General features: G+C 40.2%; 7 protein-coding genes across 7 annotated transcripts; 2 read left to right on the top strand and 5 right to left on the bottom strand.

Moving 5' to 3' along the window:
• Nucleotides 1-1,273: 1,273 nt before the first annotated feature.
• On the bottom strand, nucleotides 1,274-1,593 carry RPC82_1 (RNA polymerase III subunit C82; the record flags this gene model as incomplete). The annotated part of the gene is made up of 2 exons (XM_064827375.1): nucleotides 1,274-1,467; nucleotides 1,527-1,593. The coding sequence occupies 2 exons, from the start codon at nucleotides 1,591-1,593 to the stop codon at nucleotides 1,274-1,276; spliced, it is 261 nt and encodes an 86-aa protein (XP_064676637.1).
• Nucleotides 1,594-2,708: 1,115 nt separating this feature from the next.
• On the top strand, nucleotides 2,709-3,150 carry ATC70_008120 (uncharacterized protein; the record flags this gene model as incomplete). The annotated part of the gene is made up of 2 exons (XM_064827374.1): nucleotides 2,709-2,801; nucleotides 2,866-3,150. 2 exons carry the CDS (start codon nucleotides 2,709-2,711, stop codon nucleotides 3,148-3,150), a joined length of 378 nt encoding a protein of 125 aa, XP_064676636.1.
• A 701-nt stretch (nucleotides 3,151-3,851) lies between these two features.
• Nucleotides 3,852-4,589, bottom strand: ATC70_008119 (uncharacterized protein; the record flags this gene model as incomplete). Its single annotated transcript, XM_064827373.1, has 1 exon — nucleotides 3,852-4,589. The coding sequence occupies one exon, from the start codon at nucleotides 4,587-4,589 to the stop codon at nucleotides 3,852-3,854; it is 738 nt and encodes a 245-aa protein (XP_064676635.1).
• Nucleotides 4,590-6,474: 1,885 nt separating this feature from the next.
• ATC70_008118 (Coatomer subunit epsilon) lies at nucleotides 6,475-7,052 on the bottom strand (the record flags this gene model as incomplete). Its single annotated transcript, XM_064827372.1, has 2 exons — nucleotides 6,475-6,818; nucleotides 6,872-7,052. The coding sequence occupies 2 exons, from the start codon at nucleotides 7,050-7,052 to the stop codon at nucleotides 6,475-6,477; spliced, it is 525 nt and encodes a 174-aa protein (XP_064676634.1).
• An 896-nt stretch (nucleotides 7,053-7,948) lies between these two features.
• VPS20 (Vacuolar protein sorting-associated protein 20) lies at nucleotides 7,949-8,743 on the bottom strand (the record flags this gene model as incomplete). The annotated part of the gene is made up of 1 exon (XM_064827371.1): nucleotides 7,949-8,743. One exon carries the CDS (start codon nucleotides 8,741-8,743, stop codon nucleotides 7,949-7,951), a length of 795 nt encoding a protein of 264 aa, XP_064676633.1.
• A 163-nt stretch (nucleotides 8,744-8,906) lies between these two features.
• ATC70_008116 (uncharacterized protein) lies at nucleotides 8,907-10,968 on the bottom strand (the record flags this gene model as incomplete). Its single annotated transcript, XM_064827370.1, has 5 exons — nucleotides 8,907-8,921; nucleotides 8,976-9,160; nucleotides 9,230-10,318; nucleotides 10,381-10,656; nucleotides 10,710-10,968. The coding sequence occupies 5 exons, from the start codon at nucleotides 10,966-10,968 to the stop codon at nucleotides 8,907-8,909; spliced, it is 1,824 nt and encodes a 607-aa protein (XP_064676632.1).
• An 874-nt stretch (nucleotides 10,969-11,842) lies between these two features.
• On the top strand, nucleotides 11,843-13,728 carry ATC70_008115 (uncharacterized protein; the record flags this gene model as incomplete). The annotated part of the gene is made up of 9 exons (XM_064827369.1): nucleotides 11,843-11,850; nucleotides 11,912-12,107; nucleotides 12,165-12,302; nucleotides 12,367-12,437; nucleotides 12,516-12,624; nucleotides 12,680-12,774; nucleotides 12,839-12,976; nucleotides 13,036-13,453; nucleotides 13,528-13,728. The coding sequence occupies 9 exons, from the start codon at nucleotides 11,843-11,845 to the stop codon at nucleotides 13,726-13,728; spliced, it is 1,374 nt and encodes a 457-aa protein (XP_064676631.1).
• Between the last annotated feature and the right edge of the window lie 150 nt (nucleotides 13,729-13,878).

Here is a 13,878-nt window from a genome sequence, read left to right as displayed (position 1 = left end):
TCTTTTGTCATGAATGATCGCTGCTTTTGAAGGTAATAAGAAGGGAATTGCAAATGGAAATCTACTATAGCGTAGGCTGGATATATTGTTTTTGTTTTTTTCTGTGTAAGTTTATATATGGTGATGCCATTTACCTGGTTTAACGCCGAAATTTATGTTAGCTTTATTTCCTTCTTGTGGAGGATATGCAAGAGCCTAGCAACATCACATTTTTTATGATGCGTACGACTGAGCAACGGCTATATAATACGAGCACATATCTGTCAAAATAGCATTTTTCTCAATTGACTACGAAAGATTTAGAATGAATGAAGTTCGACACTGAAATTTTACATTTTTACTGTATCAACATCTCTTCTCATCCATATTTGTCCTGATGTCCAACATTCACAAGCAAATTCTTTTATAGCTATCACAATACACTAAAAGCATACTTGTACAATCTGATGAATGAATCTGATGTAATGCATCGACCAGCGTGTAAATAATGTATCCCTGAGCCTAAATAGCTGTGGAAACGCAGACGCGCTTCAGTCTAAAAACCAATTATCATGGACAGCAAAAGAACCTATGCTCTAGGATTGCATTCACAAACATGGCAACCAGGGGAAACCTCAATAATTTCAGCATAGCAACCAGGCACCAAACACAAAAATTATCCACCTAGGTGAAATAGTAAGACAATGACGATGTAATCTATATACATATGACGATCATTCATGTGCATACAAGGGTATTTGATAAGTACTAAAATTCCCCTCCACTCCCCCAAAACAAACCATGGTTTTTACTAGGGAAAAAAAAAAATGTCATCATGAATGAATCAGAGTTATGATTCAAATGCTCGTCGTTCAAACAAAGATAACACGGGCTTCAAAAAATATTTGATGTGTGGAACATTAACTAAAATGAAATATTTATTTTGGGAATTGGATTGTAAAAAGAAAGAAGGTATTATTTTACATGATATAAAATGGAGTGAGAAATGCAGGAAGAACAAGATAAAATAAGGGGATGGCCGTTAAAGGGGGTTGTTGTTGTTTTGAGGTATTCTTACAATAAAGAATATAAAAATTGTACATGAGAAAGCAAAATGCAAAATAAGGGCTCGGAGCAAGTGGGAGGACAACATTTGGATATAATAGCATGATTGAAAAGCACTTTTTCATCGGTTTGCTTGTGAAATGGTGTAGGTGCAGTAGTGCGCGTGGTATGGGTGTATGTGTGTGTATGGATTTGGGTGGTAAAGAATAAAAGGAGTTGCTCTTGCTCTCTAGATGCAAATTTCTTGTACATTGTACAGACGGGATGTCGAGTTATTTGATGTGCTTTCAACAATGTCCTCCTCTTCAACAGTTGCTCTTTCAGCCATCATGCGCTCCATATCTCGTCTCCACTGTGATTTCATGGTGAGTAGCTCCAACATGTCCTTGTATGTCAGCTTGGCTACTTCTTGAGCAGTTCGATCTAATTGACCCCAATGTTAGAATCATTGCTCCAGCTCCAATGTTTATTGTAAAACTTACCATAGTCTTCATTGGCGAATGTAGAGACGAATTCAACATCGCAAGAGAATTGTACTTTCTTGTTCATTTTGGACTGATTGATTAAGTTGGTGGAATGTTGTCGATTTAGATGGTAGATTTGATAATGAGGAAAAAGAAAAGAGATAAATATTAGAAAATGGTTTCCTTTTATATTTCCCAACATCCTCTGTTTCCGCGGTACCATATATAGCTTTTTCTTGTGTTCTCTAAAATTGGAAAACCTCGTTTTTTTTTCGTCTGTGGGTGTGCACGCTAACCTTGTTTTACGCCTAACCCGCCAGGCTATTTTTGATTCTTTTTTTAACGGCCCCCTCATGGTAACTTGACGCTCTCTCTCTCTCTCCCCTCCCCCTTATTGCATTGCTCTGCAAACAGGAATTACGAGAATAACAGCCCCTTGTTGTAGGTAATCAATATAATATATGAGATAACATTACATTTATTCCTGCAAATGAGAGATAAAAAAGCGCCTCGGGCTATGTGACATGCCAAATGTCCAATTGCATGTAAAACCGGTAAAAACATACAGTGGTGTAAAATAACAAAGATTTCATTATATCATCACGGGGTTTGATATAAATATATTGTTGGCTCAGTTCCATGGAACCGTGTTTGATGGGTACACAAGTGAGAGATTGCAATAATCATATTGTTACAGAAGCAGCGTCCATTCGACGGTTTGGTTTGCGACTGAAATCTCAGGATTAAAATTAGATGCCTCAGTAATTGATATTATATTGTAATTCCTACATGAATCGTGTACAACATTGTGGTGGATTTATTAAATTAGCATTGGGGTTTGCTGCTGCTTCTGCTGCCCTCAATGTACTTAGATGTTTCTGTAGGATTTGGCGGGGGGGTCAAGGTCTCAGTGAAAAAAAACCAAGGTTTTAAGGTTTATTTTGTACGTCGGCTAAAAACTTATATCAGCTCATCTTTTACAAGCGAGTGTTGGCAAATCATTGACAGCTGTCATCATTATCGCTATAGAATTCGTTTGATTAATTCGAAGCACTGCATAAAGCGACATTTGCTGATGTTCGCACTGTTTTCAAAGCCAACACATGGCCACACATATTCAAAAGGAACCGTCGAGCAATTTCCACAGGCTTCTCCAATATGGCTACAGCAAATATATAAAGGAGTGGTTGATTTTTCCAAATGTCTCCTATACAATACAACGTCAAAATGGATCTCTCTTGGTGCATCATGTGCGATAAGCGTATCATGGATGATAGTGATTCCTTGTTAAAGGTAGGTACACATCTATACACAGAATGTTGTGCTTTCCGGCTTTAAACCAACATGTATTTTCCAGACTGATGCACTCTATTGCTCAGAGGATTGCAAGCTCAAAGACACTAGTAAATCAACATTGGAAACATCTGCTAGGCTTGTTGTCACAAAGAAATCACTGAAGCGCGCAACACCATCAACGCATTACCCTTGGATCCCTTACTACAACAAGAGACGCCACAACTATTTCCTGGCTGCTAACCAAATCAAACGCTGCTCTTCACCTGCTGCTCAGCCTACAGTGGTGGCTGGATCAGCTGCTTCCGCTACTGCTGTTGGTAGTGGGATTTTATCCTTAATCCACTAATACCACACTTGTTTATTTATTTACTTCCTGCATTGCATTTACATTTGTTTTAAACCAATCGACTGAATAAAAAATAGAGTGATCATACCCAAACTATATTCACATCTCGGTACCAACCGTTTTGGTTACACTCGGTTTCTTGAATTTCCTTTTTTCTTGGTAAATGCACAAAAGATCCCTGTCGACCGAGGACGGACCTATTTTGATCTCGTCAAACTAAATCGCCTGTTGTTGGCATCGCTATGCTAATACTATAGTCAAAAATAGACATGTCGTGTGAGCAGAGACATTACGTTTTAATCAAAAAAAAAAAAAAGTACTGCTTAGCATACATTGATCGGATACCCACGAGCTTGATAAATCTCATAAATATTGTGACACGATGGATTTGGTCCAAAATTGTATAACTGACCACTCCAATCTGTATCTTACCATTCACTAGATGCGAAAATATACGCAGAGTACAGGCAATTATTGCGTCGTGCTAGTCCTCCACTGAAATGTGTAATAAAATAATCAAGGCTTATCAGTATTACAGAAACCCAGCATTATATTGTTACCTATTACTTGAGCTGTAAGATATTATAATAAATGTTTTTTTTTTATAAGGAAGTAGGCACTTCTGTTTTTATTTAAAGTCCTTAAATCGTCACCTAATATAGAGGGAGGGGATATAAAGACTGGAGGATATAAGGGGAAGCTCAGATAATTGTATCGAAGGAAAGTTGGGAGTCTAAATTGAGGAGAGTACGATGAATGGAGTGGATGACAGTAGACGGGATGAAAGGGACGTGCTGGAAAACTTGGCGGTAATGAGCAGACCAGATAGCCTGTTGGATGCAAGCAAAGACCTGGAACACGGATAATGCAGGAAAAAGTTCATGAGATGAGCGGTCAATATCGAGGCGAAGGTGGAGGATGGCAATGTATTCCTCGTACGCAAAGTAAGAGAATCGAGGTGAGATGTAAAGAGAGAGAGTTTGTCGCCAGACGTCCAATTTTCGAGGACAGGAAAAGAGGAAGTGCTCAGTATCTTCGATGATGGTGGGGATTGTGGATGACGAAGACTGACAGTGAGGACAGTACGGGGTAAATGAATCGCGAAGCCGTTGATGTAATAATTGACGAGTAGTAACTTTTTCATGAAGGATCCGGAACCAAGTATTGCGAGCATTCAAAGGAATCTGGAGAGTCCAAAACTGCTTCCATTTGGCAACACCTAAAGGGGACGAATAAGAGGAAGGGTTAGTGTGAAGGGGGAGGGATTTGAATCCTTGATTAGTAGGGAGGGATAAAAGGAATGAATGAGACTCAAAAGAAAATGAAGTTGCCAATAAAGAGAGTAGAAGGGTGGATACGAGGCTGATACTATCGGAATAGTTGGTGATGGTGGAGAGGTCGATATGTGTGATGTTTGGACGAGGGACAAGGAGCAACATGTTGAAGTGAATGAAGTTGGTGAGCAGTAGGTTTTGAGCCTGAAGAAAATTGATAGCGCGTAAGCTGGTGGGTTGGTGGGGTAGGCCAATGACCGAAGTGCGAAGTTGAAGAGCTTGAGTGGTGGTATCAAAGATGAAAACATCATTACCTGTAAGTTGAAGCACTCTGGGGTAGTGTTTTACCACTTCCTTTGGTGAGCGAAATGTAGGCGATAAGCTATGGTTGGGTGGAAGGTTATGTTCAACCAAGGTCGAAAATGGCAGGCGTAGACAAGTACTGAAGGAATATTATAATAAATGTTCAGTCCCTAGACACTTTTACAACCCTAATATGGAAGCTGATGTGCAAGGCATCATCTGTCAGACCTGGCTCATATATGATTAATGACTTTACAATCAATCAACAAAAACCACTTTTATTTTTTACCCTCTTTCCTCTGCTCAGTGTTGTCAAAGTTTACTAAAGAATATGGAATTAATATTGCCTTCATGATGAAAAGGTCATTGAGTTTGCCAGCCGGCCCCACCAGCCAAAATAAATTTAAACACAGACTCATGTTCTATTCTAGATTGGCCAAATCTTGATGGTCTTCGACTCGATTGAACTATTTTAGCAGATTCGACCAAGTAAAATATAATAATCACCCTGTGCTTCTTTAAGCTTTCCTGGAGTACTTTTCAAGGAGCATCCAATGGTACCAAAGTAATATAGATGTTTTGAATAAGCTTATTGAATAATCTACGAAAACATGAAAAGAGGTTTCTGGTCAAAATGTCGAAAATTTACATATCAAGGTCCCACAAAGATGGTTTCAGGGGCTACGTTAGATCGATAGAAAAATTTTGATTTAATACATACCATAGTAAAAGTCTTCATTATCAAGGCCAAAAACGCGATCGTTTGATTTTCAATAAAAACCATGAGGGGTACCTCATGGAAAGTGCGAGGATATTGGTCAATGATATTCGACCCCAAGAAAATTGAGTTAATGTTAAAGCAAGCAGGTATCAGCCGAGAGCAATCGTGTGGTATCATTCTCGCAATCTAAAACGGCCAGGAAAGAAAAAATAGAGCGCTCAATTGCTTCAATTTTTGTTGCTTTCGGTTCACTGTTGGCTCCAGGGCGATGGAAACGATATGGCGTGCGGATTGAGCATACTGAATTCATTGATCTAGATGATATGCGCCTTACACAGCCGAAGGTGTGCTTGATGATTTGGTTACAAGGCTAGCTAGCAATGTATGAAGCACTGAAAATGAACACAAAGCAGCTTTATGGATGGATCCTGTCAATTACATGTCTCTTAAGCGATTTGACGTTACAATTTGTATGTGTCACGCCGTTTACATCTGAATGGGAGACCTGTTCAGAGCATCAGAACTTTGATAAACTGTAAAAATTCCCTTCAAGATCCGTAATAGATTTAGGACCTATGGCTAGACTCACATATGTTACTACGAGCATTCAAGCGCATATATCGTCATCCAAAGCAGCATTCTATTTATGCTTTATCAATTGCTGTTTAGACTTGTAATTACAGAACAAAAGCAAATGTCTATGAAAGTCGCATGCCATTATTTGAAATGTGTAATCTCAAGTCCAAATCCAATGATTTTTATCAGCCTTTGTACAGGCGAGCATCTTTGTGTTTTTCTTGATTGAAGACTTCCTCTTGTCATTGACAATCCTCTCATGAAGCGGCAAATTCCAATCCGTAATTTATCCGAATCCGTCAATGTCTCTGCTGATACACATTTCAATCCAACATAACGAGTAGAGTAAAGGATGATATGCTTGATTTATTGTACAAATAATGGTTGATGGCTGTTGCGTAGTCAGTCAACAAGAGACTCTAATTGCGTGTGTCATCTATCTAATTCTATCTAAAACCAGGAAGAAACCCAAGAAGAGAATGAGCTTGCTGGTTCCTCCTCATATGCGGAGGATGCGACAGTTGTGGGTTCCTCCTCTTTGCTGTCCTCGTTGGGTGTAGCTACCACAACAACCTCCTCTGTCACAACACCAACAGGCTCCTCTTTCTCCTCCTCCTCATCGTCATCATCAATCTCATCGCCATACACATCAGGGTGAAGACGGAAACAATCTTGCATGCCCTTGAACTTTTCGACACAATCCAATCCCTTGGGTTCTGCTTCAGAGTAGACAAAACAGCTGAAAGCAGCCTTGAACTCTTCACCGCATGGGCCTTGTGCCATACCACCCAAACCTATCATCACATTAAGCCTACTTGAATCGATCCAACACTGGTTAATTACTTACATGGACAATCCCAATTGATCTCGCCAGTCTCTGGGTTGAAGGCGGAAGCAGCATCTTCTTGTTCTTCCTTTGCCTCCTTTGCTTCATTTGGGGTGGAGGCAGCGGCATCAGCAGCAGCTTGATTGATTTGCTCTTCATCGACAAACTTGATGGTGTCCTTTCCTTCGGTAACAGTAGACATGTTCTGTAAAATATAGTATTCAATAGTGAAAGAAAGAAAAAGAAAATTGTAACGGGAACCCTGTCAAATAGCTTTCTTCCTCAGTGAACAGCCAATTGAATGTCATCGCCGCTAAAACTTTGCTTTGTTATATTACAAATCAACTTGCAGTGCACAGCATCAAATAGGGAACATTTCCTCCTACACATCTCATTGTTCCAAACAGATAAACAGCATTGTCAATATTATGCTGAGGTGCAATCTAATCAAATCATAGCTCATTTCATAAGGTATTTGACATTGTAGGGAGTATTTTTATAGGTAAGCATTTTGCGTGCACTTTGTACCTAGTGAAATTTAGATGCAGTATACTTTGTATGTGCTTTGGACGTACGATGATCATTATAGCAAAGTGGATGCGAAGAGCTGGAAAATGAAGCTTTATTCAATAGGTAATACCATTTTTATTCAGAATTTGAAGGGTTTAATACGGTTTGAGGTGCTTGGGCTCTGCCAATGTTACTCTTGCCTTTTTGGTTTGCCCAGGGAACATACCCTATTATATATACTATGCATATTTAATGGTATCAGCACCAGGTTGACGCTATGGGAACCTAGGGTCAATCTAGCTCAGCAGCATGACGCACTCTCGTGCCAAGTGCACGCAGAATTCATCTTGTTGGGCAGATCAAATAAGAATAGCTTTGCGTTTGGTAAACCTTGTCAATGTGAATCCTACCAATGGGGATTCAGAACATCAACCACATTGATTCAACCGAGATCAAGGGCATAATAGTCAAGTTTTATACAGCCTATCGCCCCGTTTCATGTAAATTTATCCCTTGTCAAGGGAAGTACTTTATTAAATAATAATATATACAATTTTTGTCTATTCACAATGCCGAGGTTTGTATGATTTAGGGCCACTTGAGAATCTCCTTTCTGATAGCATCATCCCAACTGTTACAAAGTTCCTTTTGAGAGGGCTTTTCACACAATTGTCTCACATCATCAGCAACCCACATATCCAAGGTACGGATAGTAGCACTGACGAGCTTGGCAATATAAGACTCGACTTGGTTATCCTCACTTAATTTACCAACACCGTTGTTGCTAAGAGTGTCGTAGATGGATTTGCGAGTATCTCTCACTAAACTCTTGACGAGGGCACCATTATCAAAAGAAGCGTATTCGGTCATTTGGCGACGCATACGTCCAATACAACGTTGCTTGACATCTTCCAAAAAGTAGCAGATAGAGGGAGGGTTGCCACAACGGTAATCCATCTTGCGACATTCATCCATGGTCCAGCTCTCTCCAGGAGGAGGCATCTTTCTGGTCAATCTCTTGGGGTTGTTACAATCACCTTTGTAAGGGAGCTCTTCGTTGAACATGACTTGATAAAAGCCTTCAGCGAGTCTAGATTGCGAGGTAGCCAAGGCGACAAACTCGTTCAAGCTGGTTTCAATAGATTCCTCGATATCATCCAATAATTCAGACTTATCCAGTTGACTTGTGATGGCAGCAGGAATAGACACCTTCTCGATAGATTTGGTTAACTGTGAGTGCAAATCACTAATGCTGTCCTTGATCACAGGCACGTAGAATCCAGCGAAATCTCTTGAAAGACCTCTGCGACAGTCCATCTCGCAGGCAGACACAGAGTAGGCTGCTGCCACCAAGAGCAAGGGAATACTCTTTAATAAAAGCATTTTATGAAGAAAAAAAAAAGTGTGTATGAGAAAGAAAGGTGATGGTATAGCAAATCCCTCAATGTTTCGTTTATAAATAAATTGGACGGGGGGTCTTTTTTTATTCGTTGTACAAGATGAGGCTTTCGATAATTGAATTTAGAAAATTTTATCCAAAAGAAGCCTAGTAGTCAATGTTCTATTTAAATAGGGTCAATAAACAAGCCCTGTTTTCCAACCATAACACACTTACATTTTCGGTGCAATGTCTGGCTACGTTTTCAAACACTTTGAGCAGCTTTCGTCTTGCGCCTATCGTATTGACACCAGCGTCAATCATGTCCTGATCAGACATGCGGATCACCTGCTGCCACTCGAGTCCAATGAATGCGTGGCCGTACTTATGTAATCGCAGGCTTCGAAGCCAATTTTGAACATCTATTTAAAAAAAAGATGTGAGTATATTTATAGCTACATTTCGCCGTTTTAATCCGTTTTTTTTTATACCTTTCATTAACTCGAAATCAACTGCTTCAGCTGCCAGTTTGTCTTTGAGTGCTCTTGCGGCAGATGATCTCTTGCGCCTTCTTGCTAGTCCGGTAAGTGGCTTCTCTTCCTTGTTGGAGGCGTCATCACTCTGGTCATCATCCGTATTGTTGTCTTCTCCAGGTGCAGCAAATGTAGGTGGTGTCAAAAATTGTCCAAACTGGGATTGTGATGAATGCGAAAGTCCAGCCTGGCTAGATATGGGAGACACTGCTGGAGCAGCTGGAGCAGGAGGGAGAGAGACAATGCAACTGGTAGTAGCTGTAGGAGGTTGTGGTGGCTGCGGTGGTGGGGTCCATTGGGTAATAGGCATAATCACCTTTTTATGGCTTGGTAGGGACACATCTTGTCGTAATCTAGCCTGGGCTTGTTCTAGTGCAGATAAGCTCGATGTGATGGTGGCAGACAGTTTGGAATATTCTTGCTCCTCCTCCTGAATTGCCCACGGCAGCATGTCATCCTTCTTCTTTGAGCCCACAGTAGATCCAGGCGCAGATGTCAGCTTCTTTTTAGTGCCCAGAGAACCAAAAGACCAACTATCGTCATTGGCATTGCTTGATTTAGCTGTATTGATGGGGAATGGCCAGTCTGCGCTAGAGAAGAGTGATTTGGAGGTGAGATCTGTGGTGGAACAAGAGGTACGAAGGCGAGGCGGAGAGGAGAACAAGCCCCCTGTACCACTATTTGCATTGTTGCTGATTCCAGAATTAGAACGGGAGGATGTCGTGGAGCATGTCGATGTAGTAGTAGTAGTAGTAGTAGTAGTAGAGGATGACGATGATGTAGTGCCATTCAATGCTTGAAGCTGCGCTCTAGCAGCCAACGCCTTTTCATACAAGGGGCCAGGATGACTTAATCCCAGTGGTCGAGATACGAATAAATCTCGATTGCGTCTTCGCAAATCGTCAGGTTCACTCAAGGCTGAAGATGGCACAAATGGACGTCTTCTTGCTGATGGAGGCAGTCTTCGCTTGTCAAAGTCGGATGCCGGTTCAGACGATGAGATGATGGAACGATTGCTGTTGAAGGGCATGTGCATCTGATGTTGCACTAGAAAATAGTATGTGTTTAATATAAACATTTTACTCCCTAAAATCAAGCCTCAACATTACCAGTGCTATTACTATTTTCCTGTCCAGCAGGGTAAGGCTCTCCTCCGTTTGCAATTTGCTCCAGCACAGTAATCAGAAATCGAATTTGAATTTGAGAAGCACTTTGGACTACTGTGTATAATGCAGCTGTTCTCTCAGCATCGGATCGGCATTGAAACCATTGGTTAATGTGTTGCAATTCGTCCTTGAAACCTTGATCTAAACTGGCAGCCGCTACTTGCTCGAGCATTTGCTCATAGCGTTGAATGTTTTCAAACCACTGATCAATTGCCTCGGCTATCTTCATATTAGGCGCTGTTATTGGCATGCCTCATACTGCCTGTACTTACCTTCCGGAGACGAGGTGTTCTTCTTCATGGTTGGCTGTGTTTGCAGTATATCAGATGATGGTCGACATTTATACTGTTGCACTGGTGGTTGCTGGTATGAATTTGCTGGTCCTGTTACAGACGATATATGGCGACGCTGTTGACCCGGCAAGCTGATGAGATCGGAAGCTGTTAATGAGCGATAGGATGTAGTTGGTCTTTGAAATGCGCCAAATAGATTCTCTTCCATTACTCTGTGGACATCATGCGTTGTTGCCATTATAAATTACGAAAAAGGTGATGAAAAAACTAGGGAGAAAAAGAGAGTGAGAGAGCGAGAGAAAGAAAAGAAAAGAAAAGAAAAGAAGGTTATATATGTATCATAAATTCAGAGTTACAACAGGATTGCCTACAATCAAGGGGGGAAGATCGCTCGAATTGCCAACAATTTGAACTTAAAAAAAGTAGAGATCTCCTAAATCAAGGTAACAGAGGCCTTACATTTGTTTTGGTGTCTCTTTTAACATTGTATTTTATACACGAGATTACGTCTAGTACGGGAAAAACCACCTTCAATGTAAACACATTTTCAGGGGGTAAGATTCAAAATTTAAAGGAGTAAAATAAAATCAGACTTTATAGTTTAAAGTTTATTTGGCCCTCATAGCAAGCGTCAAAAAGTCCATCCGAATTGAGGGGCTACTTTTTTAGCTACTTGATTGAAGATGAGCAAAAAACCTTTTCAATTGCCTTGTATATACAGAAACCAACGTTATTGCAAACTTCAGAGTGTTGTTGTGTTTTGATGTTCGTTTGTCAATATCTCTCCTTAAGTTTTTCTTTGCTTTCGCAAAACAATCTCCATAGGGTTAAACTCAAAATGGGTCTTTCTCCACATCCATGTCTATCAGCCTGTTTATATCTGGCTCTTGTTGTGCCAGGATAATCATGCTACTATGAGTTTTATGGCCTTGCCATCAATGAGGGGCACCGTGTATGCACTGGCTTTCTGGCCTATATCACGTTGTTGCTTGACAGCTTTCATCATGCGGGTGAGGGCAAGATTCACGTTGCATTGTGACAAGGAATCCACAACATAAAACTACTGATATCTCAAGATATAAACATTCTGTCGCCTTTTCTTTATATTCACAATGCTTTGGTAACATCTAAAAACGTATTTGTAGAAATATGAAAAGTATATACTAAGCCAATCTATACAGGGAAGCACTATCTTGGCTCAAGAGCAATTATAGATCGAAGCATGGGATTCCAGCCTTCTTTGTCGAAGGACAATATTCTTATAACAGCAAGGACGTGGCAATTTCAGATTATAAAATCACAGTGGCAGAGGCAGCCCATAGCGACGATGAAAGTTTTGCTTCATGGGCTAAAGAAGTTCAAGAAAAAGAATTTTATGTAAAGTATCTCATTGCGACGCATCAAGCGTAAACCTGATATCACCATACTTTATAGATTCTTGAGAATGATTCCTGTACAAACTTCTGGCATAGCAAACTCCTTGCTGAAAATAGAAGAGTCGATGAGGCCGTTTATGAAGAAACAGTACACAGAACCAAAAAAAGAAAAACCACCCTCACAGTGTTTCCTCCCGTAAGTGAAAAATTCGAAGTAGCAAATTTAATGTATAAACTAATCAATCACATGCTCAATACAGAATGATACTCAATTGAAAGCTGATACCAAAAAAATCGCAGTTGATGATATGAAATCTTTTTACTTGAAAACGTAAGTGCAGCTATAATGTTGATCACGCATGTAGTGTGTCTCAATGGCTAGATCAACCATCTAACATGCTGCTCATAGAATTGGTATGAACTCCATCAGAGAAGTTTCCGATAAACCAGCTGGCAGTGATGTGTCCTTTGGAAAATTGTCAAATATTGCAAATGAGTGTAAAGGGATTGTGAAGGCAGTAAGTCCAATATCGGTTTGACTTGCACTGTACTTACTAATCGCCGTGTTCATAGAAAAAGGGAAACGCCAAAAAGTCATTAAAGCTCATCCAGAAAGTGCATGATAAGGCAGATAAATATGACATGGTTAAAAACGTATATGAGATCATGTATGTATGATGGGATATTCTCTTTCACACTTTAATTCGCCTTCTCATACAAAACTTAAAATAGACTTGAATTGCATGTCTATGATGCATACTTGTTTGAAAAAAGCTACGAAACTCTCTTGTCCGAGGCCAATCTGGTTGTGAAGCTCTGGGGACCTCTGTATGAAAAACTCTTCCGTGGATCTAATGTCATGCTCCAATGGTATTCATTTTTTAGTAATCAAACATTTAGCTTGTACTCATTTGTGTGATCAATGATAGGGGCGACGCGACGCCAGATGCTATCAAAGAATGTGGTTTAAAGAGCAGACTGGATCTTAGGCTATTCTCATGGGATGGTAGCAAGGATACAATCGTTGAACTCGGTGTAAATGAGTTCTCTAGAGAGGCAAAGACAGCCAAATACTATTACGATTTGCAGAAAATGTGCCTATGTTCCAAAGCCTACATCAACCAAATCATTAAAAACTTCCCTGGACTCACCGCTGAGATGATCAAAGCAATTCAGGTGCCATTTGTGATCACAATGAAATTTCAAGCTCAAGTATACATTATCAAAATGGAATCACCAAAAGTATATAGCATCGAGAAGCTCTTTGATTTGAATATTCCAGCAGACAGAGATGACATGAAGAAGGATGGAATCCACAATTTGCTAGCTGGTCTAGCCAGACTCAAGGTATAGTATTTTTCTCCCTTACTTTTACTGATCTCAGGAAGTAAGTGTAACTGATCGACCTATTGTTGTTTCAGGAGATCTCACTGCGATTGGACCGTATCTTGCGGACAAAGGAAAAGTTGATTGAAGAAAGAAAAAACAACATTGATCGATTAAGAGACAATAATCCTGAAAGCAAGGAAAGCATTTACGCAAAATGGGTGGACTCCAAGGTGTGGAGTACCAAGCCTCCCGTCTCCTCGTACATTAATTCTGCTGGATGCAATCAGATTTGAGCTCCTTTTATTGGATATTACTACAAAAAAGCTAGTGCACGCAAGGATGGCTAAACCCATGAACACGCCTTCACCCTGGTGTCTGTCAATTGATTGTCACTATCAACAAGGTGAATTTACCAGTAATTCTTTGATATAAAATTATAATAA

This window comes from Mucor velutinosus (assembly GCF_035048745.1).
Source record: "Mucor velutinosus strain NIH1002 chromosome Unknown tig00001557, whole genome shotgun sequence".
NCBI classification, from domain to species: domain Eukaryota; kingdom Fungi; phylum Mucoromycota; class Mucoromycetes; order Mucorales; family Mucoraceae; genus Mucor; species Mucor velutinosus.
This window is presented reverse-complemented; position numbering and strand designations above follow the sequence as displayed.